The 22604-nt window shown below is 38.8% G+C and overlaps 2 protein-coding genes across 4 annotated transcripts; one reads left to right on the plus strand and one right to left on the minus strand.

Moving 5' to 3' along the window:
- Positions 1-3679: 3679 nt before the first annotated feature.
- Positions 3680-15030, plus strand: LOC133134691 (amine sulfotransferase-like). Of its 3 annotated transcripts, none has more exons than XM_061250984.1 (7): positions 3680-3786; positions 4692-4847; positions 10385-10593; positions 10749-10875; positions 11772-11866; positions 12019-12199; positions 14610-15030. In XM_061250984.1, the coding sequence occupies exons 1-7, from the start codon at positions 3780-3782 to the stop codon at positions 14735-14737; spliced, it is 903 nt and encodes a 300-aa protein (XP_061106968.1). In that variant the 5' UTR covers positions 3680-3779; the 3' UTR covers positions 14738-15030. The 3 variants fall into 3 exon arrangements, with proteins under 3 accessions (XP_061106968.1, XP_061106975.1, XP_061106986.1); XM_061250991.1 differs by lacking the exon at positions 14610-15030 and adding an exon at positions 12912-14177; XM_061251002.1 differs by lacking the exon at positions 3680-3786 and having other exon boundaries at positions 4715-4847; positions 10311-10593.
- Positions 15031-17552: 2522 nt separating this feature from the next.
- rwdd1 (RWD domain containing 1) lies at positions 17553-21725 on the minus strand. The gene is made up of 7 exons (XM_061251016.1): positions 21547-21725; positions 20781-20846; positions 20541-20671; positions 20124-20267; positions 19802-19934; positions 18223-18285; positions 17553-18072 (listed from the first exon to the last, which is right to left on the minus strand). The coding sequence occupies exons 1-7, from the start codon at positions 21617-21619 to the stop codon at positions 17960-17962; spliced, it is 723 nt and encodes a 240-aa protein (XP_061107000.1). The 5' UTR covers positions 21620-21725; the 3' UTR covers positions 17553-17959.
- Between the last annotated feature and the right edge of the window lie 879 nt (positions 21726-22604).

Here is a 22604-nt window from a genome sequence, read left to right on the forward strand (position 1 = left end):
ACGCTGAAAGTGGAAGAAAGTAATACTCTAGCAAGGTCTGGCTTATCAGTCTCTCTTTAGGAAGTAGTGAGCCTCCATTCAGTAAGGAATGTATGATTTATTTTAATTCTACAGTAAGTGTCTGTTACTTAAAACAGTGTAGAGTTTGTTTTTTGATTTGGTTGATTTCACCAGATTACTATAGACTAACCATAAGCAAATTTGGTGATTTAATTTGTAATTGTCATTCTCTATAATAACTACGAAAATAAATAATGTAAAATATGCGTGTAAGAACCCCACATTCAGGGCTGGGCTGTATTTTGAAATACAAAATACTATTCTGTAATATGTATTTATGGAAAAAATATTTTCCTCCCCAACTCTCATTACATAAGGAACCTTTCCACTGTCGACCGAACTTAGTGCCTGAATTAATTCCTGTTCCTGTGCCTGAGCTAGCTTTGTCGCAAAACACAAAACATAAGTCGCCAAATTAATTAGCTAGACTATGTTAGAAAACGTTTTTTAAGCAATTAGTTGTATTTTACCTTAGAGAGAGAAGATGCCTAACTGGCTAGCTAGGTAACGTTGGGACAGATGTTTTAGGAGACATTTATTTTTAGCCCAGACCTGAACAACCTGTTAGCTTACACAACAGCGGTTTGCTTCAATATTCTCGTCAACACCACAACCAGCAACAACTTGCTATACACAGAACTAAGTCAGAAAACGTTCTTTACTAACGTTATCCGCTACTAACTTAGCTAACGTGAAATAACTACAACTACGATAACTAGTACAGTTTCTCACTGTTTTCTGATGTTTTACGTATTTCAGTTCTGTCCAGTTGTTTGGTACTGTAGGTATAGCTACCTAACACTACAATGGTTAACGTTACTTATGGTGACACTTATTTGCTTGATACCAGCTAGCTATAGCAGCCTAGCTACGTACACATGATGACAATATACACTCAGTGAGCATATTATCTGTTTATTAGAGGTATTTTTTGGACTTCTACTGCTGTTATGATGTTATGATGCGTTGTGTGTTCACAGATGCTCTTCTGCATACCACTGTTGTAATGTGTAGTTATTTGTGTTACTGTCACCTTCTTGTCAGCTTTGATCAGTCTGGCCATTCTTCTCTAATGTCTCTCATTAACAAGGCGTTTCTGTCTGCAGAACTGCTGCACCATTCTTTGCGAACTATAGAGACTAGTGTGTGTGAAAATCCCAGGAAATCAGCCATTTCTGAGAAACTCAAACCACCCTCCCTGCCACCAACAATCATTTCACGGTCAAAGTCACTTACATCACATTTTTTTCCCTATTCTGATGGTTGATGTGAACATTACCTTAAGCGCCTGACCTGTATCTACATGATTGTATGCACTGCACTGCTGCCTCACTATTGGCTGATTAGGTAATTGCTTGAGTAGGTGTAATAAAGTAAAAATGTTCCTAAAAAGTCCTTGATGAGTGTATATATTCTGAGGCTTTTTAATCACTGCCGATTTTTTCTTGGCTTTCAGAATCAGCTCCATTGTCATTGTTTTGGTCTTGAGATGTGAAAACGACATTCTGCTTCTTTGCCATGGGTACAGCATGGCTAAATTCCAATGTAAATGCAACAAAAAAGTTTTAAATTAAATAAATGAAATAATCGTAAAAAAAATTTTTTTTGTGTTTACTCAGGTTTTCTTTGTCTAATATTACATTTTGTCTAAAGATCTGAAACCATTCAGTGTGACAAATATGCAATAATAGAGGAAATCAAGGGAGACACATTTTCACGGCACTGCACATCCAGGTCCGACTGGTTATGGGGGCATGGCACACCTTCTGAACTTTCTGAACCAACCATGATGTTGCCTAGCTGAACAGCTTGTTCTGTGAGTATTCATTTCCTGGAGTCACCCTCTACCTCAGATGCTGCTCAGTGTGCACAATGCCAAATGGTTTGTGAAGTAAGAGACATTCCTCTAACCTGACCCTAACCCCTCTCTAGGGCATTCCTCTGATTCTCATTTCCTGTCAATGCTCCACGGATCACCATGTAAGGATCCGGAGTGTGTAGACAGCAGGCATATGACTTTCTGATGGCTTTGTATGTGAATGTCCAGAAAAAAGTTCTCTTTTTTTTTTACAGAGCAGGCACTCACTCAACTCTCACATGCTGCAACAACAGGAAGTATAAAAAGAACACTCTAATAGGGGTTCCCCAAAGACCAGCCTATTAGGAATGCAAATATGTGGTAAATTGAGGTTTCCAGATTCTTGGGGAAAATAGTGGCCGAGTTAGGCTGTACACCCACTGGTTGTTGAGGAGAACAATGGTGCTTGGGAGGATGTAGTGGTATGCAATAAGGAACCAGGGAGCAATGATCAAGCTGGCAGCTTGCCCAGCCCTGCCAATACACTTGGAACACCTTTCCCAATCTTACAATGACTTGTGGCCATTCGTTTCCTTCCCCTGTGCCACCAGCAATGCGCCACAGGCTGGCATTAGTGTTGAGGAATTTAATTCATTAAAACGAATCAGTCCGTTCGAGTCAGTACATGAAAATGAATTGAACTTTTGAGTGTTTCTATTTTTTCTAACAGCACTATAAAAAACTGTTGCCAAACATACTTTTTGCTCTTTATTCTTACTATTTACTTTTTATTTCTATGCTTTGAATGACGCCATTAACGTCATTATATATTACCATTTCTTGTTTCTGTCCGTTTCACTGCTGCTCACAGCAGGCATTACCAAGACAAATTCTCTCAGCAAGTTGTTCTTTTTTAAGTAGTGATTTTAGTCTTTCAGTACATTCAGTACATTTTGTTCATCAGTTTATTCAGAGGCCCTTAACCCTGCATTGCTCCAGGGGAGGATTGTCTCCTGCTTAGTCTAATCAACTGTACGTCGCTCTGGATAAGAGTGTATGCCAATAATGTAATGTAATGAATGAATTGAACAAAATTATCATCCTTGTGCTCCAGCACAGTAGTGCACGAGTTATTTCACACCAATGATTTAATTAAATACATAGTATGTGCAATGCCTACAGTGCAAATACCAAAAAATCTAATTTGTATAGTGATTGTAAGTATGCCTGATACTCACATTTCAATTTGATAATTTGGTGGAATTAGATGTTGCTATTAGAAGGGAGAATACAGGAGATGTGAACTAGTCATGGCAGTGGGCAGACCAATAGGGATGACAAAGAAGAGGGAGTTCAGCTGATTTGGCATCAATTGAATCAGTCCAATGGCTGAAATGTATTTTTGGTACGTACCATTGACAATTTAGTACAGCTTTAAAAAAATGTGTTTGTTAAATTTGGAATACTAGCAGGCAAAATCTATTTCCATGTATGAAACGTTGAACAGCTACGGTTCCAAATTTTCCACCCACAGACCATGTCCTGCCAAACAAGCTTTTCCATATTCAATGAAAAACAGATTAAAACAATGAAAAACATCTCAAACACATTATGGAACTGAAATATCACATGCTGCTTGAAATGTTAGCATTGCATTTACATTTTTACATTGCAATCCTGCTGCTACATGCTGTTGCAATATGTCGTGTGTGTATGTGCTGTATCAAGATAGAAATGAATGTGCATGTGCATGTTTTGGAGCTTGGCCCTAGAGATTTGCCTCAGGTCCTCTTTATCTGGGTGTTTGTAATTTGATTACAGAGCACTTCCTGAAATCCTTTAACTTTGAGGCTGGATTTAAAAACGAAGCAGAGCACACATACTGCCTGTAACTCCTGGGAAGGACACAAGACAAGCAACGATGGCAGGTTGGTGAGCCCCATACACAGATTTTAAGTTTAAAATATGGACTTTGCAGCACATCTGTTTGTTCATTTAGAGTAGAAGAAATATTACTCAAAACTGTTTCTGAGGGGACTGATGTGGATGATTAGTACATTTTCTAACTATACAAAGGGAGTTATTCTGCACAACTTGCTGTTTGAACATCTTAGTGCTTTTCTATATTTTTTATTTTTTTTATTAAGTTGCAAATATGCAAACTAGAGCTGGTGAAATATCATTTTATATAATTTAAAGTAACACAAGGAATAGTGTTTAGGAGATTTAGTACACATGGTCATAGTAAGCATGTCTATGCTGGTTTCCATTCCGAAATGTGACAAGTTAACTATGCTCTGTACACAGATGAGGTCTCAGTTTATTTGATTAACATTGCCTCCCCCTTTGACCTATTTTTAAAATCTCTTCCATGGAATATACTGTTGATTTAATTGCATTACCAGCTGCATAGCCTGCTCTGTCGGAAAGTCTCTTGTTCTGCTGTTCACATCTACAGACAGCTCTGCAGCCATTCTGAATCTGACCTAAAGTGTATTCAAAATCCTGTTCTAAAATATGAGTTTTGATTTCATTGTTTCAGATGTATTTGAAGTATTTACATACAAAGATATAGGACATAAAAAAAACTCTGGGAATTCTGGGAATGCATAACGTTACTTATATTAGAGTCAACAGCAACATCTTAAACCTTGAAAGTGACAAACAGATTCAGATTTTAGTATTGGTATTTAAAGCAAATAAAATAATCACGTAATTTACTAAAATGTGAGTTAGGTTTCTATACCAATTTTATGTCTGTATGCGCATATGCATGTGTGCACATCTATGTGTGTGTGTGTGCATTAATGCGTGTGTATTTTCTCACACACAGTGGATGGGAATGAACCTGAGACTCTGGAGTATAAATTGGTTCCACACCGAGATTTCAACCTGATCTCTGGGATCCATTGTCCAGAGGAAGTGGATGAGATACAGAACTGGGAGATCCGAGACTCAGATATCTTCATCATCACATATCCCAAATCAGGTACGATATGTTAAGTGACAAAAAAATTCCTTTGCTCTGAATTATCATGTCACAACAAGCTTGAAACAATGCGTCGCAGGGTTTAACTGTGTGACAATTAAACCTAGAATTACAGATAAACTCATGAGTAAAGTTGCAGAGGCATACATTTACACCCTAAAGAAAAGCACTGCTGTATTTTTATTTCCCTTCACAGTGGTTCTACCAGTATTCTCCTTGTACCAGGGCCATATCTTATTCCAGACTCCTGTTAATCTCCGAAACAGCCCTTTATTCTCAGTGGAAAGTCACGTATCCTGTTTTTCCTCATTGCTCTCTGAGCTCACAGATTTGTCCTGAAACATTGTGTGTGTTGGCACTTTAGCTGTGCCAAGCAGTCAGGCTCCATGGCTAAGGCAGACATGTTACTGTCAAATTGACTTGAACGTTGCTTTTTATCACCGATCTCAAAACAATTTCACAGTGGAAACACACAGGTATTATTGTCACAAGACTTTCAAGCTTAGTGAATCCAGAATGGTCTGTGACCCACGTGGGGGTCACGCGGAATTAAAATGGGGTCGCCTGAAATGTGTAGTAATTGATTACATTTTTTTTTTTTTTTTTATCAAGCCTTGTAGCTTACCTAACTGTACATGTATTTCCTCATCAGGGAAAATAAAATGTCACTTTGTGCACTAATCTGGCTACTCTGTATTTGCAACACAGTATAACAAACATAATCAATAACTAATTCTAGAAGAAAAAAAAGTATCTGGGGTCGCCAGAAATTTGTGATGTCAAAATGGGGTCACGAGCCAAAAAAGGTTGGGAACCACTGCTCTATGGTGTTCACAAGCACTAGCCTCAAAGATAAAACATGCATACCATGCCTCCTCCCTGTAAGGTTTGGTGGTTTGATCTGAATCAGAGGTGATTTGTACAAGAAGAATGCCTCCCCAACCGTCTTTTGAGCTTGCTATCATTCCTGTATCATTATGTAAATAAAAGGAATGTGTCTGCAAGGCATTAGCATAACAAGCTCAAACAAACAAGCAAACAAACAGCAAAAAGTGTGACTCTGCAGAAAAAACTGATATAATGGGGCACTGTGATATACACGCACCGAGCACTTTATTAGGAACATTTTTTACATTATCACACCTACTTATTCATGCGATCATCTAATCAGCCAATGATGTGGCAGCAGTGCAATGCATACAGTCATGAAGATACGGGTCAGCAGCTACAGTTAATGTTCACATCAACCATCAGAATGGGGAAAAAATGTGACTTTGACCGTGGAATGATTGTTGGTGGGAGGCAGGGTGGTTTGAGTATCTCAGAAACGGCTGATCTCCTGGGATTTTCATGCACACTAGTTTCAAAGAATGGTGTAAAAAACTAAAGAAATCCAGTGAGCAGCAGTTATGCAGACTGTTAATTAACAAACGCCTTGTTAATGAGAGACCTCAGAGCAGAATGGCAAGACTGGTCAAAGCTGACAGGAACATGACACACATTACAACAGTGGTATGCATAAGAGCATCTCTGAACACACATAACTCGAAGTGAATAGGCTACAGCAGTAGAAGTCTAAAAAATAAGTCGACTAAATACCTAATAAAGTGCTCACTGAGTGTATAGGGCTATTGTATTTTACAGATACGGTGCCCTTAGTATTCACACCCTTTGCGAAAGATATCCAAAGAGGGCTGTATAAAATAAACAATTCAGCTAAGCAGTTATAATTGTATGCTCAATAAATAGGAAATCATTTATTTCTCAGAAATGTTATATCAGAAGTAATATTCTTTCCAAAATGATATGTCATATATTTACTCACACTCATTTTCAGTAATTTGTGTACCCTCCCATTGCTCTACCAAATCATCTTCTATAGTGTTTTAAAAGATTGGTAAATATACAGATGGATCTTTCACCATTCCTCTGCAGAGAATGTTTCAGGATCCTTCAAAGATCTGTGTTAGTGGACTGCCCTTTTACATTGACAGTTTAGGCATCTGGGAATTGTATGTGATGTCTTCATTGTAAACCCAATTCAATACCCATTGTCATACAGTGTTGCCTAGTCTTCAGTTTTTCCAAATCTTAACTTCAAACCATACATTTCTTAAGAGGTTCTGTTGATTGGAGACTGAGAAAACAGCCATTTTATGGTCTGTTAACCATTTCCTGGTTGATTATCAGGTACAGTGCAGTCCATAAGTATTTGGACAGTGTACAATTCTGTTCTTTTGGCTCTGTATTCCAGCACATTGGATTTGAAATTAAACTGCAAATATTGACATTAAAGAGCATACTGTTGTCGTGTCTAGGAAACGACAGAGTCCAAATCTTCAATTTGTCGAAAAACATCTTCGCGAGGGAAAAGATGACACCAGGCAGTAAGATCTTCAGGAAAATCAGACTTTATTAGCAGCAGAACATAAAGCCGGATCAGCTCTCCAGAACTGAACCCCGACTGTCATTTTTACACCCATTTTATACACAGTTACTCCACCTACAACTCCTCCTCAAACATCATTCCGGCAAATCACCCACACTGTTCTTATCGTCACTCCTCCCAACGCTCCTCCCACAACGTCATTGTGGCAAATTGCCAAGTCCTTATGCTCTGCCAACTCTGTACAAAGTTCAGGGCGTTCTGCCAACTAGAACAAAGTTTGTGTCCTCACTTCACCCCGCACCTGCTCTTGGCAAACTACCAGACCTCATAAAGTTCTGGATGCCCTCCCTCTAACACGTCATCCATACACGTCACTCTGTATCTTTTGCTTTTATAAGACAAACTAAGCAGCAGTAATCATTGAAAATATACAGACAAACTAAACATTTCATTAATATTCACTTCTAATATACTTTTCTAATATACAGATATACTAAACATTTGATTAATTATTCTCTTCTAAGGGAGTAAATGTACGTAGCATTCTTTACTCTCATTTCAACAGTTTTCACAGTGGTTTCTTGCGTTTTCATAAGCTCAGCTATAATTAATGTTCTAGGTCAAATAGATACACTTCTGGCATAAAACATCGAGAGTCCCGGAGAAATCAGCTGTACAGTCATATCTTGCTCTGCCCGTGTCCTTGACAGTTTGGTCTACACAGTTCAAGATGCCCCCCCCCCCTGCCAGCTGGCTGGGTTCACTGTGTAATCCTAGCACAATTTAGCAGTTAATCAGTTTGAAACTATACAGGGTACATATCATACTTTAATACAGATATATTGATAAACTAGATATATTGATAAACTTTTAGCACACATCGTCGAGAGTTTTGGAGGAACCAGCCTGCTCACTAAGGTGGAGTCTGATTTTGACTTGTGATTGTTTATCATGCTTTTAGGAGGTCGATCTTTTGTTCTGTGAATTTTCCCCTACACTGTCACCTTTAATTTGAGGGTATTTACATCCACACTTGGCTTCTCATTTATTTATGATTAGAAAGGTGTATGCAATCACTTCCTTAGTGCATTTATAAGAAAGGTTTCAGTATATAGTTTTGATTCTAGGCTTTTGATTGCTTTTGGAGACTGATTTTTCAACAAGAGGACCAGAGTTGTGCCAATGAACATCAAAGAAGCCACTGTGAGGCTTTGAAATAAGAAAAAAACAGTAGGAGACATTGGCCAAACAATAGGCTTACCAAAAACAGTTTGGAACATCATTCAGAAATAAGAAAGCATCGGTATATGTTTGGGATTATTGCCTTGCTCTGGGATGAACCACTGTCCAATGAGTTTGGAAGCAAATAAGATGCTTCTCTACACTTCAGAATTAATTCTGCCGCTGCAATAAACCATTACATTACCAATGAAAGCAAGTGAGCTAGCACTTGTGGCAGCTATACAGTATGTGCCCAAACTATGGCACCCCTACCACTATGTTTCACAGATAAGGGGGGTGCTTTGGTTCTTGGCAGTTCTTTTTAGCCTCTACACTTTTCTCTTGCCATCACTCTGATGCAAGTCAACCTTCTTGGTCTCATCTGTCCACAAGACCTTTTTCCAGAACTCTACTGTCTCTACTTTATCTACTTATCTACGTTTTGTAAACTGTAACCTGGCCATCCTTTTTTGCAGCTAAAGAGTGGTTTTAAGAGCCATGTAGTAGTGAAGCTTTCTGCGGAGAGTAGTCTTCATTAGTAGTTCTTCATTATCCCGAGAATTCTTTGATCATCAACTGTAGAGGTCTTCCTTGTTCAACCAGTGATCTGTGATTTCTGAGCTCACCAGTGCTCTCTTTCTTCTTATGGGGCGACATGGCTCAGGCAGTAAGAGCAGTCGTCTGGCAGTCGGAGGGTTCTTAATGATTTTCCAAATAGTCAATTTTGGAAGCCTCTTAGTTGGCCGATGTCTCTGCTTGATTTTTTCTTATCTCTCACCCTCATACTGTGATTGCTTCCTTGACTGTCATTGGCACAGCTGTGTTGACAAACACCAATAACTCCAAAGATGATGAAAAGCCAAGACTCAAAACTAAGGTTTTTTATACCTGCAATAAGGAAGCAATTGAACTGATTAATCAAAAACAGCTGAGAAACCATCTGTCCAGTTACTTTAGGTCCTCTAAAACAGAGGGGCTATGCATAAAAAGGGATGTAATTCCTACATGGATCACGTGATAGGGATGTTAATACTACTTAAAGGTGATAGTCTGCACTTTAACCTAGTTTTCATTGTTTAATTTCAAATCCAATGTGCTGAAGCACAGTGCCAAAATAACAGAAGTTGTACCACTGTCCAAATACTTAGATACTCGACTGTATGCTGTAACTGAAAAAGGGAGCAGAGGGAACTAACTTTTTGACCTCTCCCTTTTAGATATGAACACATTTCTGCGCATGTTAACCTATGTGAGAAACAGGCAGAACGTACTGTCTTAGTCCAAATGATATCATCAGCTGTTGATTAGTGGCTTCAAAATAGAAAAGATCTTCACACCTTCATATGGCTTTGCACTTCATATGGCTACACATTTTTGGGCTTCTTTTTTTATGTAATTTAATTTAAATGTAATTTTCAGTTTTTCAGTCTTGTGAGGATCAACAAATGGGAAAACAAGTAATATTTGAGGTGACAAGGAAAATCATAGCCAACATTAAGGATACATTTGTTAGACTGACCAACCATATATTCAGAAGTTTGCTGTTGCTCAACCAATAGCAGGCACAATTTTTTTTTTTTTACAAATTAAGGTTTAAGACAAAACTGCTCATTTGCATATTTATTTATTTTGGAAGAAAATTTTAACTGTGGATAACCTTGTTTGTAGACTTCAAGATAATAAGAGAACCATATTGTTATGTTTATTTTTGAAGATGATAATGTATATCTGTCTTTAGGTAGGGTGGGGGGTTCAATATGGGTAAACTTTAAGGGCCTATTGATTTGTTAACATGTAAAATGGCCCAATGAGCTTTTAGTGATGATTATTTTCTCTCTATGAATCTTCCGCAGGTTGAACAGTCTTGATATTTATATCCACATTGGGTCTCTGTGCCTTTGACCTTTGCCTGTGCACTGATTGGCAGGGACGATTTGGATGCAGCAGATCATGAGCCTGATAGAAGCGAAGGGAGATGTCACAGCGACAAAGGATCAGATGAACTGTGTAGGCATGCCATGGATTGAGCTAGCTGGGAGCAAAAAGGACTTTGTCTCTGCCCCCTCCCCTCGAATCCGTGTCAGTCACCTGCAATACAAGTTCATCCCCCTTGGGCTGAAACAGAAGATGGGAAAGGTGAGTGGAATGTTGGCCAGGGATATTTGTTTGCGTTACATCAGACAATCCTGAACATTTTATTTTTTTTTTCATTTCCAGTATTAGACTTACTGTCCTGCATATAATGAATAACACAATAATAATTATACTAAATTAAATATTATTATTTACAGGTGATCTATGTGGCAAGAAACCCTAAAGATGTTCTGGTGTCTTACTACCATTTCCACAAATATGCCTCTATGCTGGAGACACCAGAGGACTTTGACTCCTTTTTTGAAAAGTTTTTGGAAGGAAAAGGTTAAGTTATGTGGGATGTGACAATGTTCCGCTTGTTGAGCTGAAATGCGTGCTCATCTATTTAAGTATGTACTGCATAGCATTGCAAGTACTTTCTGAAGCATTTAGTGTTTTTATATCAGTCAAAAGTTTTTATTATACTTTACCTGTGTTTTAGTACTCTGTTTGAATTAACTTTAAGCAGTTTAACATCAAATTACCTCAAATTGTACAAAGTAAAACAGAAGTTAAATAGTATATTTTACTTCACAGGATGATTACCTAACTTTTAAAGCTTATAAAAAAGCCATATTTGGCTAAATAGACAGGTTACAACAAGTGTAGTAAAATCTTTATATTATTCACAAACTAGTATGGGACAAATTGGATAGAAAGGCCCAGGAGAACTGCAGCACGTCTGTGTGAAATCTCAGAACAATACGAGCACCCTTTTAGAAAGAATGGCATGGATATGCTCAGCAGTTATTACTGCAAAAAGTGCCTATATTAATCCATCCATTAGGGGTGTAAATCTCTGGCCTAGCAATGCTTCCCAATTATTTATGTAATTCAATGCATCATGAAATCTCTCATTTCTCCATGATTCAGTTTAATTATTTTGAAATTATTCAATTTCATTACAAAATAAATTTTTCAAAACACTGAATACACGAATGCTTGAAAATTCTGGGTGTACTAAAACTTTTGACCATTATTAATTGTTATATTAAGTGCATTTCATTTGTGTCTATGTGTGTCTGTATTTATTTTATTAATTTTATAAACTTTTAAATGTGCATGCATGAGTGTATGCGATTGTGAGAGCTGAATAGTCCTGATTGAATGTTGGACAGTAGCTTTGAATTGTGTTAAGATTCATTGTATATTGAGTGTACTGTAATCTCTATATGTGGCAGTGTACGGGAACTGTTGGTTTGACCACATTAAGGCCTGGTACTCAGAGGGAGACAGTATGAATTTCCTGTACATCACATATGAGGATATGATTCAGGTAGGGCTCATGTAGATCACACCATATTACTTGCAAATAACAGTAGATTAGTATAGTTAATGCATGACACCCAAGGTCACTGGTGTGTGTGTGTGTGTGTGTGTGTGTGTGTGTGTGTGTGGGTGGGCCTGTGCCTGCATGCATGGCTGCAGGATCTGAGGTCGGCAGTGGACCAGATCTGTGCGTTCCTGGACCGGGACCTGACAGCCCAGCAGAAAGAAAGTGTGGTGGAACACAGCACCTTCGAGAACATGAGGAAGAACCCCAAAGCTAACTACCAGGCTGTGTCGTCTTCTCTCCTTGACCACAACAAGGGTGCCTTCATGAGGAAAGGTAAACAAGGTCCTCTGCACAGTCCACAACAAAAAGACACAAATCATTCAGGCCTCTTGCAGCCTACAAAATCACAAATTTGATGCAGTGTAAGCAAAAAGCTATTGCAAATTACAGAAAAATGATATTTGCTATGCGTTTGAACTTTTTCAGGTTTAGTTGTGTCTATATTTTCAGCAGTTATAATCCCACTGATTCCCATCCATCCATCCATCCATCCGTTATCTTAACCCGCTTATCCTGAACAGGGTCACAGGGGGCCTGGAGCCTATCCCAGCATACATTGGGCGAAAGGCAGGAATACACCCTGGACAGGTCGCCAGTCCACCCACTGATTTAATTTAATTTAAAAAAATTGTATCACAATATATAGGTAGGTGGGCTCCAATATATATATATATATATATATATATATATACAGTGGGTTCGAATTATTGGCATAGTAACATATAGGTAGATTATTATCTACCTATATGTTATGTTCAAACATGGGGGAACTATATACTTTTATTTCAATACATTTACTCTTATGTGTTCATGATTTTTTTTATTTTTATAAAATACCTTTTTTTTTCTGAAAGCCACAAGTGTCAAAACTATTGGCACCCCTAACAATTATTGTAAATAAAGCCAAAGTGAAATTGGCAATACAATTTTGTTCAATTGAGTTAATTTCCATTGAAAGAAACAACTGTATATTGTGTCATTCCAGCACTTCCGGTCCTTCACTACAGTATAAAAATGAGGTAAAAAGCATGCAAAATCCCTTCCCCTTAGTGAGGGAAAAGCCAAAGACCTGTCAATTCAGAAGAGACAGATAAAAAAGCACGTATGGTTAAAGTGCATTGTCAGATTTTAGTAAAGGGCATTTTGTGATTCATGGACATGAATTTTGTGATTCATGGACACCCAGTGGCTGGGTGTCTTCCCTGGTGATTCTCTGCCAGGCCTGAGTTGCAGCCATCTTTAGCTTATACTTGCTTTGGAGGGCAGTCCCCTTGAGTTCTCTCTTCAGCATATGAAAGGCATGCTCAATTGGGTTCAGATCAGGTGATTGACTTGGCCAGTCAAGAATTGACAATCTTTTAGCTTTCAAAAACTCCTTTGTTGCTTTGGCGGTATGTTGCTGTAGAATGAACCGCTGGCCAATTAATTTTGAGGCATTCACTTGAACTTGAGCAGATAGGATATGTCTATACACTTCAGAATTAATTTTGCTACAACTATCAGCATTTATATCATCAATGAAGATAAGTGAGCCAGTACCTTCAGCAGCCATACATACCCAGGCCATAACACCTCCACCACTGTGTTTCACAGATGAGGTGGTATGCTATGGATCTTGGGCTCCTTCATTGGTGCCTTCTCTCCTCCATACTTTGCTTTTGCCATCACTCTGATATAAGTTCATCTTCATCCCATCTGTCAACAAGACCTTTTTCCAGAACTGCGGTTGCTATTTAAGTACTTCTTAGCCAACTAACCTTGCCATCCTGATTTTGCAACCAGTGGTTTGCATCTTGCAGTGTAGCCTTTATTTCTGTTCATGAAGTCTTCTACGGACAGTGGTCATTGACAAAATATTGATCTGTAGGACAGTTCTTGATTATGTAGACAATTCTTCCGTCATCAGGTGTGGAGGTCTTTCTTGGCCTGCCAGTCCTTTTATCATTAGTAAGCTCACCAGTGCTCTCTTTCTTCTTAATTATGTTCCAAACAGTTGATTTTGGTAAGCCTAAGGTTTGGACGATGTTGCTAACCTTTTTATTCTTCTTTCTTAGTCTAATAATGGCTTCTTTGACTTTCATTGGCACAGCTTTGTTCCTCATGTCGATAAACAGCAATAATAGTTTCCAAAGGTGATTGAAAGATTAGAGGAAGGACTAGGTGCTGAGAGCTCTCTTATACCTGCATTAAGGAGGCAATTAAACACACCTGAGCAATTACACCGGTGAAACCATTCGACCCAAACATTAGGGTGCCCTGAAATGGGGGTGTGGGGGGGGGGGGGGGGTGTGTGTGGGGGGGCTATGTATAAGCACAGCTGTAATTTCTACATGGTGAAACCAAAATGTATAAGAATACCCTTTAATAAAATCTGAGAATGTGCACTTCCAAATCTAAAATTATGGCAAATCAGAGGCATAATGGGTCTTTGTCCAAAAATTATGGAGGGCAATGTATCTAATTAAGAGCCTGAGTTGTTCCAGTGTTGGAACAACTCAGGGGGTGTTCCAACACTGTCTACACAATAATCTCGTACTACATGCACAGGACACCCCCGGTCACATAATCTATTAAAAAATGGCATACTCTGTCCACTCCCTAATCTATCTAAAGAGCACTCACAGTCCTTCATATTTTTCTAGATGTTGGAGAATAACAGTTTTTTTTCTGCTCTCTGAAAAAGGGACCATAGGGGATTGGAAAAACTACTTCAGCGTGGCTCAGAATGAGAGATTTGACAGAGTCTTCAAGGAGAAGATGAAAGACCCATCACTCACATTTGTGTGGGACATCGCTGATGTCATGAAATGACAAACTGAAGAGAATGAAAAGCTTTCTATTTACCATGAATTACTATGTAGAAAATAATCACCTTCATTTTTTAAAAACAGATTACATCATTTAGAGAAATGTATACAGTATGCATGTCATTTAAAAGTAAAACAGGAAGGTCTGTAGATTTATTAAGACTGTAGTTTTATTACAGCTAGTGGCTGCTTCTCAGAGTTGTGAAATTACGTATTTATTCTGATGCTTCTCTGTGATCGCAATGAAAATGTGTATTTCACACATGCACTGCATGAATAAAGTCTGGATGCATTTAATGAGTTCATGTTCTTTTTTCCCTACACGATGTAGAGCACAAATATATGTTGCTCATGAGGGGTTGGATCAGTGGTTCTCAAACTGTGGGGGGCGCCCCATAGGGGTGGCGCCGAGGTAAGGCACGGCAAAACAAACTTGAACAAGAATCAACAGCATGTTGTATGGCTAGCAAGGCAGCACGATTTGTGGAGTAGAAAAAGGCAAGTGCAACGAAAGATCGTTGGAAGTTTTTAACAGGGAAAAGAAAAGCAGACGAAGTTTCAAAACAGACAACCCAGACAGGAGCGGCGGCTCATTCAAAACCCAAGTCTAGAAAATATGACGATGCATATATAGCTCTCGGATTCACTATTAATGTGGTGGGAGAGGAGGATAGACCCACGTGTCTTGTGTGTATAAAAACTCTGGCAGCGGACCGCATGAAACCCTGTAAATTAAAAAGACACATCGAGACATTGCATCACAATTATGTGAATAAGCCACTTGTTTTTTTTGTTTTTTTTTTTGTTTAAACTTGACGAATATCTTGGGCAGCAAACTCGCTTTTTAAAAGCCACGTCGGTAACTGCCGAAGCGCAAATGGCCTCATACAAAGTTGCTTATCGTATTGCGCATTAGATGCTTTAGATGTGCAACTATGCTCGATGGGGCAAGTGCAGCAAAATTACAGGCTATCCCGCTATCCAATGACACCATGTCCAGACGTATACATGACATATTAAATGACTTGGAAGAACAGCTCATTAACAAAATAAAAGAGAAACGCTTCGTCCTGCAAGTGAGGCCACTAACAGCAACAAGGACTGCTTATGTGCGCTATATCAATTCACAGTCACTGTGGTTATTTATTCTAAAAAGTTTAACTTCTGTTTTTTTCACTAACCAACAAACAAATATATAAAGCTGAAATAAAAAATGAAATGAATGTTTTTCTTTGTATTATTTTCCATTATTCAACATCGTTAAGTGCAAACATTTTACAATATTATTGATTAGAATTCATAGACAGAGGATTGGATTATGATGGGGGGGCTGAAAATCTTTCTATTTTCAAAGGGGGGGCCTGATAAAATATAAGTTTGAGAACCACTCGGTTGGATGGATCAATATGGCAAGTTTAAAAGCTCTGCAATAGCATCTTTTCACAAATTATAATTTCTAAATATAGCTGCAAGCAGCAATTTCAGGGGCCAAGCACGTGAGCCATTGCACATTGTGGTGTACTGAAAACCTAATCGAAGTACCATCCATACCAACCATGGTGTCTATTGGATGCAAGAGTACATCTCAAATAATATTTTGAAAATTGCAATTTGGAAGTGGTGCTGGAGCACCACCTAGGGTTGTAGTGGCAGGACATTTGATACACATGACCTTCACGGGTCCCTTTTCAATTTGTCTTATTTCAGAGAATAAAGACTGGATTTAAAGGTGTGGTCAAATACGTTTTCCACAATTTATGCAGGTTTACATGAATTATTTTAATAATCTAGGGAAGAAGGGTACATGCTTCTCAGGACTCTTGAAGGGAGGCTTTCTGAAGGTCCCGGTCCATTTTACTGTACAATTTGGCCTTATGGAGCCGATGCAAATAATATAGCAAAAAGTGCCCCATACAGGCCATATGCACTATAACACTGTAATCCTGTGCACACTCGTCCACAATATGACTACCCATCCTCCCCTTCAGTATCGGTGCGATCAACGTACTGTGCAGTCCCTAAATAGCGGTACAATGTCTGTACTTTTGGCACTGTACTCCAACATATTGGATTTGAAATGAAACAATGATTATTATGTTAAAGTGCAGTCATCTTTAATTTGAGGGGACCAAAAGTAATTGGACAGTTTGATTCCCAGTCGTCTATGTTTAGTCAGGTGTACTGAAATGCTTCCTCAGTGCAGGTATAAGAAAGCTTTCAGTATCTAGTCTAGATCCTGATTGTTTTTGATACCACTGGTGTTTGTCAAGAAGAGGACTGAAGTTGTGCCAATGAAAGTTGGGAGCCATTATGAGGCTGAGATATAATAAAATACTTTTTTTTATTCCAGTGATCACAATGGGTAGTTCCATGTTCTGTAAAATTGTATTGTTGGAGATTGTATTGTACGGGATTGACAAAGTGCGATTTTTTACAAATAAATGTTGTCTATCATTCTATCCATGTGTTTGGTGTTGAACAAAATAAACTTTGGGAAGACAAATCTCGGCAGGAGAACTAAATAGTTCTAGAGGATTATTTCTTCTTTGTGAAGAAATTGATCTACAAACTTTGGTATTGTGTCTATGACAAGTGGGACAGGAGTAATGTATTAAAACTTTTTAAATTGTCAGGTTATAGTCCCAGCATGTGGCCAGCTCTGGTCAAATTTGCTCCTTGTCCATTTTGGCAAGACTCAACACTAAAGTTCCAGAAAAATCAACCGGTTTTGCTGCAATTTCCAAAAAGGCATAATAAAATCAGTAATTACAATAAAGCGCCTTGCACTGCAGGTGCTTGGCCCCTAAACAACACCACACTTTGTTTCAGGAAACAACCATTTTTATTTAGCGCAAACACTATTCCTATGCGCTAAGCAGTGATCCCATGGTTGGGACAGAGTACTGCTGCCCCCTGCTGGCTACAAGTCCACAGCAGCTGAGCCACCCCAAGAGTGCCGTCCAAATCAGGTGCATGTTCAAACATCACTAAGAATTTGAAGGGAATTTATACTTGGTTTAGTAGCTAATTGAATGCATATATGGCTAAAGATAAAAGGAAGTGTTGTCCAGTGATTTTAACAATTGGGTAAGAATGCGTTTTATAAAGTGATGTCATTACTGATGACAGCCAATGGGCAGCAGAGTTCACATCTGGAACGGAGCCAGCGGTCATGTGACCTCCCAATGGAGACTGCTTCCAAGCTCTAGTGCTTTCACTCCGCTCTCTAGTCATCATCACTCCCTAGACCCACAGGGTCAAAGTCTGGGTCATCTTCGTCCAGGTCCAAATCATCCATGTCCTGAAACAGAGACTCATCCACCTCCACACTGTTCACAGCTGTGAGAGGGAGGGAGAGAGAGAGAGAGAATCACATACATATACACATGTGCAGGCCTGAAGCCCACATTAACACACAGGACTAGTGTATTTTTTCCAACAGTATGACAATTGTGTATATTTCCAGAAAGCATGCTGGTAAGATCTTACCATCATCCAAGAACTGAATATCCGAAGTGTCAAGGTTATGGTCTCGTTCAAAAAGTTGTTTCCCTAGGAAAAAGAAAACAAAAAATTGGTATCACAAATATACCCCAATTACGTAATTCTGCATCAGTGATTTCACCGAAAAGATAATTAATGTGTGCCAAATCACTCAGCCAGCCAAGGGCTGGAGTGGATGTGCTCATAGTTTGCAATCTATCAAGCAGTTTCAAGTTTCTAGAAGTAATTTTGTCACAATGGTCACAATTTGAGCTCATACACCCTCCTGAAATGGGCTGATATACACTCAGTGAGCATTTTATTATGTATTTATTAGACTTATTTATTAGACATGTTTTCCCCATTCTAATGGTTGATGTGAACAATAACTGAATCTTCAGTCCCATATCTGCATGATTGTATGTATTGCACTGCTGCCACATGATTGGCTGAATAATAATAATAATAATAATAACATAAATAAGTAGGTCTACAGGTGTTCCTAATAAAGTGTTCGGTGAGTGTATTTCGGCCTCTGCAGGCCTCGACATTTTCACGTTTCCAAATGATTATTTCACTTGCAGAAGTAGTCAAGTCGTCACATTGACAAATAAATGTAGGAAAAAATAAACTGAGTAGTAATCGTAGTAGATGAAATTTTTGATTCATAACAGGTTTATAATATACCCAAGGTTGGTGCACATTAGAACTTGCTCATCTGCCACTCTATATTGTCCTGGCATATCACACAACACAGAAAGGACTTCTCATCACACCAAACTCACAGCAACTCCTCAGACTGCCATGAAATTAATTTCCTCGCCCAGCACTCTTCCCATTTCAGTTTGCGCCATTTTCATTAATGTTCTCAGATTTCCAGGAGGTTCATAGGGGTTAGGGTTAGGTTTGGCACTTGTTTAGTAACAAACTGATAGCAACAATGTCAGGTAGCAGCTTTCTATGCAAGCAAGCCATTTTATGCCTCAGCGCATACCTAGTTGCCGTTTCCAGGGAAAGCACATACTTGCCATGTCCATCATCGTGTTGCAACATATACATGGATCATTTAAACAGAGAATATTCAGCCCTAAATTAAAGCTAATTCAGTTGGCCGATTACACATAACTGCCCCAGTAATTTGGGCAGGTATGGCTGTCAAGACCAGTTCTTGGTTTCATTTCTTATTGTGTTGAATGTAAATCAGCTTCAGCAGTCTCTCATTATGATTACCGAAAACATTGTGTTTAATTTGGGTTAGGACCTATTGGGCCATCAGGGCCAAGAGTTCACTTATAGAAGAACCAGAGCTTCTTGAGCGAGGGTGTGTTCCCATGCCTGAGTTTCAGCCAAATTGAGGTCATGGTCCTGTTAACTAGCAAAAGAGCAACCATTTGAAAATAATATTCTTATTTTTGGTGTCCAACAATTCATAAAAATAAGGACAGGACCCTTGAAGGAAATTCTTCCTTCTTGAATTTTATTTTCTTCTCGCAAACAAAATGTAAAAACGTTTTGTCGGTGCAATGCACTGCACACCCAATCCTTCCTTTTTTATAGGATTCAGCAACAGGGAGTGGGAACTTACCAGTGAGCTTAGTCTTCCCAGACTGTTCTTCCTCTTTTTGTCTCTTCCTCTTCAGCTCTGCCATATCTTGCTCAAATGTGGCTTTCCAAGACAGGAAATTCTCAATTGTTACTACAGTACCCTGGAAGGCCACCTGAGGAACATACACGAAGGATGTACTGTAAGTGACCTGAGCCAACATGTCATACATTCAGTGCTGTACAAAAGCTTCATGTCTTACACGTGTACAATGTGAAACAAATATATATGCGATAAACATGTTTCTAAATGTTGAAAATAATGTTGAACTGGAAACTATGGGAAAATTCTCATTGTTAGAGACCTTCTCAGCTTCCTCTGCCTCCTCCTCTTGTTTCCTTTTCTCCTCCTCTCTTCTATTCTTTATCTGGTCGACTATTTCATTTAGTTTCTCCTGCACAGCAGTCACCAGGGTGAAGATCATGACCATGCCCAGATTTTCTTCAGCCTGCAAAACAGCCATCTCATTATGAACACACACTAGACTGTTCCACCTTACACGTCTGTTATTTAGATGAAAACAGAGTCTACAAGAGTGAAAAGCAATCATGTGGATATGCTATACCAGTCAGACAGAATAAATGACACAAAGGCTATCTGAAAGGGACAAACAGTTTGTTGGATTCAGACCTACTACAGCAGGAGCATAAGCCAGATACGGATGGATGTACAGGCTGGGCAGAGACAGATTAACAAACAGACAGTTGGGAGAGAAACAGACCTGTTGCTGTAGCAAACTTAAAATGTCCCCAGCATCTGCCTCGTCAAGATTTTCCTGAGAGAATATCTCATAAAGTGGCGGCTCATCCGGATATTTGTCCACATACGTAAATTTCAGCATCGTTTCCACCGCTGGAAAAAAGTGATAGAACACTCACCACACACACCATTGAGGTACAGTTCCAAAGCACATTTAACAATGAGTCTAAGGCTTTCTTTATATGGTCTAAGGAGGACTTACTTTCATCATCTTCCCCTGCATCTGAGGTTACGGTGATCGTGAAGCTCACAGGGTCTTCTGAAAGTACTGCCCGTGCATAAATGTGAACATCGGTTGGTTATCACCACAGAAACCAAATATACAGCCAGTTGCACAGAAGCGCAAATCAACATCATTCATCCAATTTCAATTGGACAACATCAAATCTACGTTCTCACGCATATTTTCTTAGTCGCACCTCACATTACATTTTGGTTTGCCATTTGCTAACGTTACTTGGCTCGCTATTGGACTTTAGTATAGTTGGCTAGCAGGCTATGGTATTTTCACTACAACCTACCTGCTATCTGATATCTAACTTGCAACTAAGTTTCAAACATGTTAGCTTACGTGAAAGTAACATTAAAACTAGTCTGACATGTGTAGACTGCTTACCTAGCTAGCCGGTTAACTGGTTAACTAATAATACCCCAAGCGACAGATAAGCTAACGTTAGCTGGCTAATTAAAGAGGACTACCTTCATATACTCAGTTACCAAGAATGACAACTAGGTAGAAAACTCAGCTGACATTATTGAGTTATGTTATAAAGTAGTCAGTCTTTTGCTTAGTTCTGTTGTTGAACATAGCACCAAGTTAGCCAGTGTGTTGGCTAAAAATGTGTTTGAAGTCGTAGCCTGACTAGCCAACACAACCACACACAGAGAACACGTTTTCATTCTGCAGATGAGGCGTCCAGAAAGGCATACTAGCTAGCGTAGCGAACACACAAGCTCACTAAACGTACCTGTAAATGAGTCAGGATAAATAGACTCAATAGCTTCCAACTCGTTCCGTTGCTCCTCGCCGTAATCTGTCATTTTCGCCCGCAATTGTCCATCGATTATTTAGCACTGTATTTACAGAAAAACTTACATCAGTTAAGTCAGTGATGAGTGGCAAGAGAGGCCTGGGGAAAATCGAGTGTTCTGTTTGCAACTAATCGGGACTTGCCACTACAAAAACAGTTTAAAGCGAAATAAAAAGAGTACTATCGCAGTATTAATATATATATAAAGGGAAGAAGAGAAGACGGTTATATTATATATATTATATTTATATTATATTTGTATTTTCGGAATGAAATACCTTTCTTTAATTGATTATTATGTCTAGAAGAACTGATCACGTGACAGGTCGTCGTCCATCGATTGGAACTCAGTTATTCATTTTTCATATTTAATTTCATTTTAGTATGCGTGCAGTTGAACTCAGACCTTTATTTGTAAGGCGCTATATGTAAGATCTACGTGGTGAAATCAATATCTTCACTTTAACTGTACGCTCACTAAGCACTTCATTAGGTATTTTTTAGACTTCTACTGCTGTAGCCTATCCACTTTTGCGTTGCGTTATGATGCGTGGTGTGTTCAGAGATGCCCTGCTGCATACCACTGTTGTACTGTGCGGTTATTTGCGTTACTGTCACCTTCCTGTCAGCTTTGACCAGTCTGGCCAATCTCTCATTAACAAGGCGTTTCTGTCTGCAGCTCACTGGATTTTTTTTTTACCATTCTTTGCAAACTCCTAATAAAGTGCTCAGTAAGTGTACAGCTGTGTTCAAATAAATAGCAGTGCGTTAAGAAAAGTGAATCAAGTGCAACTATTTTTTAATAGCTTTTAGTTCCATATTTCAAATGTAGTGGAAACATTCAATTCCAAATCAAAGCATTAACAAATTTCACCAAGTCTGCATCATTCTTTTACAGGAAGCAAAGAAAAGGAATATTAATCTGTTCAAAAAATGGCAGTGCCAACATTTTTCTCTTCAATCTCAAACACTTCTGTCTAAACTGAAGAAATGTT

Source organism: Conger conger, chromosome 1 (genome assembly GCF_963514075.1).
Source record: "Conger conger chromosome 1, fConCon1.1, whole genome shotgun sequence".
Lineage (NCBI taxonomy): Eukaryota > Metazoa > Chordata > Actinopteri > Anguilliformes > Congridae > Conger > Conger conger.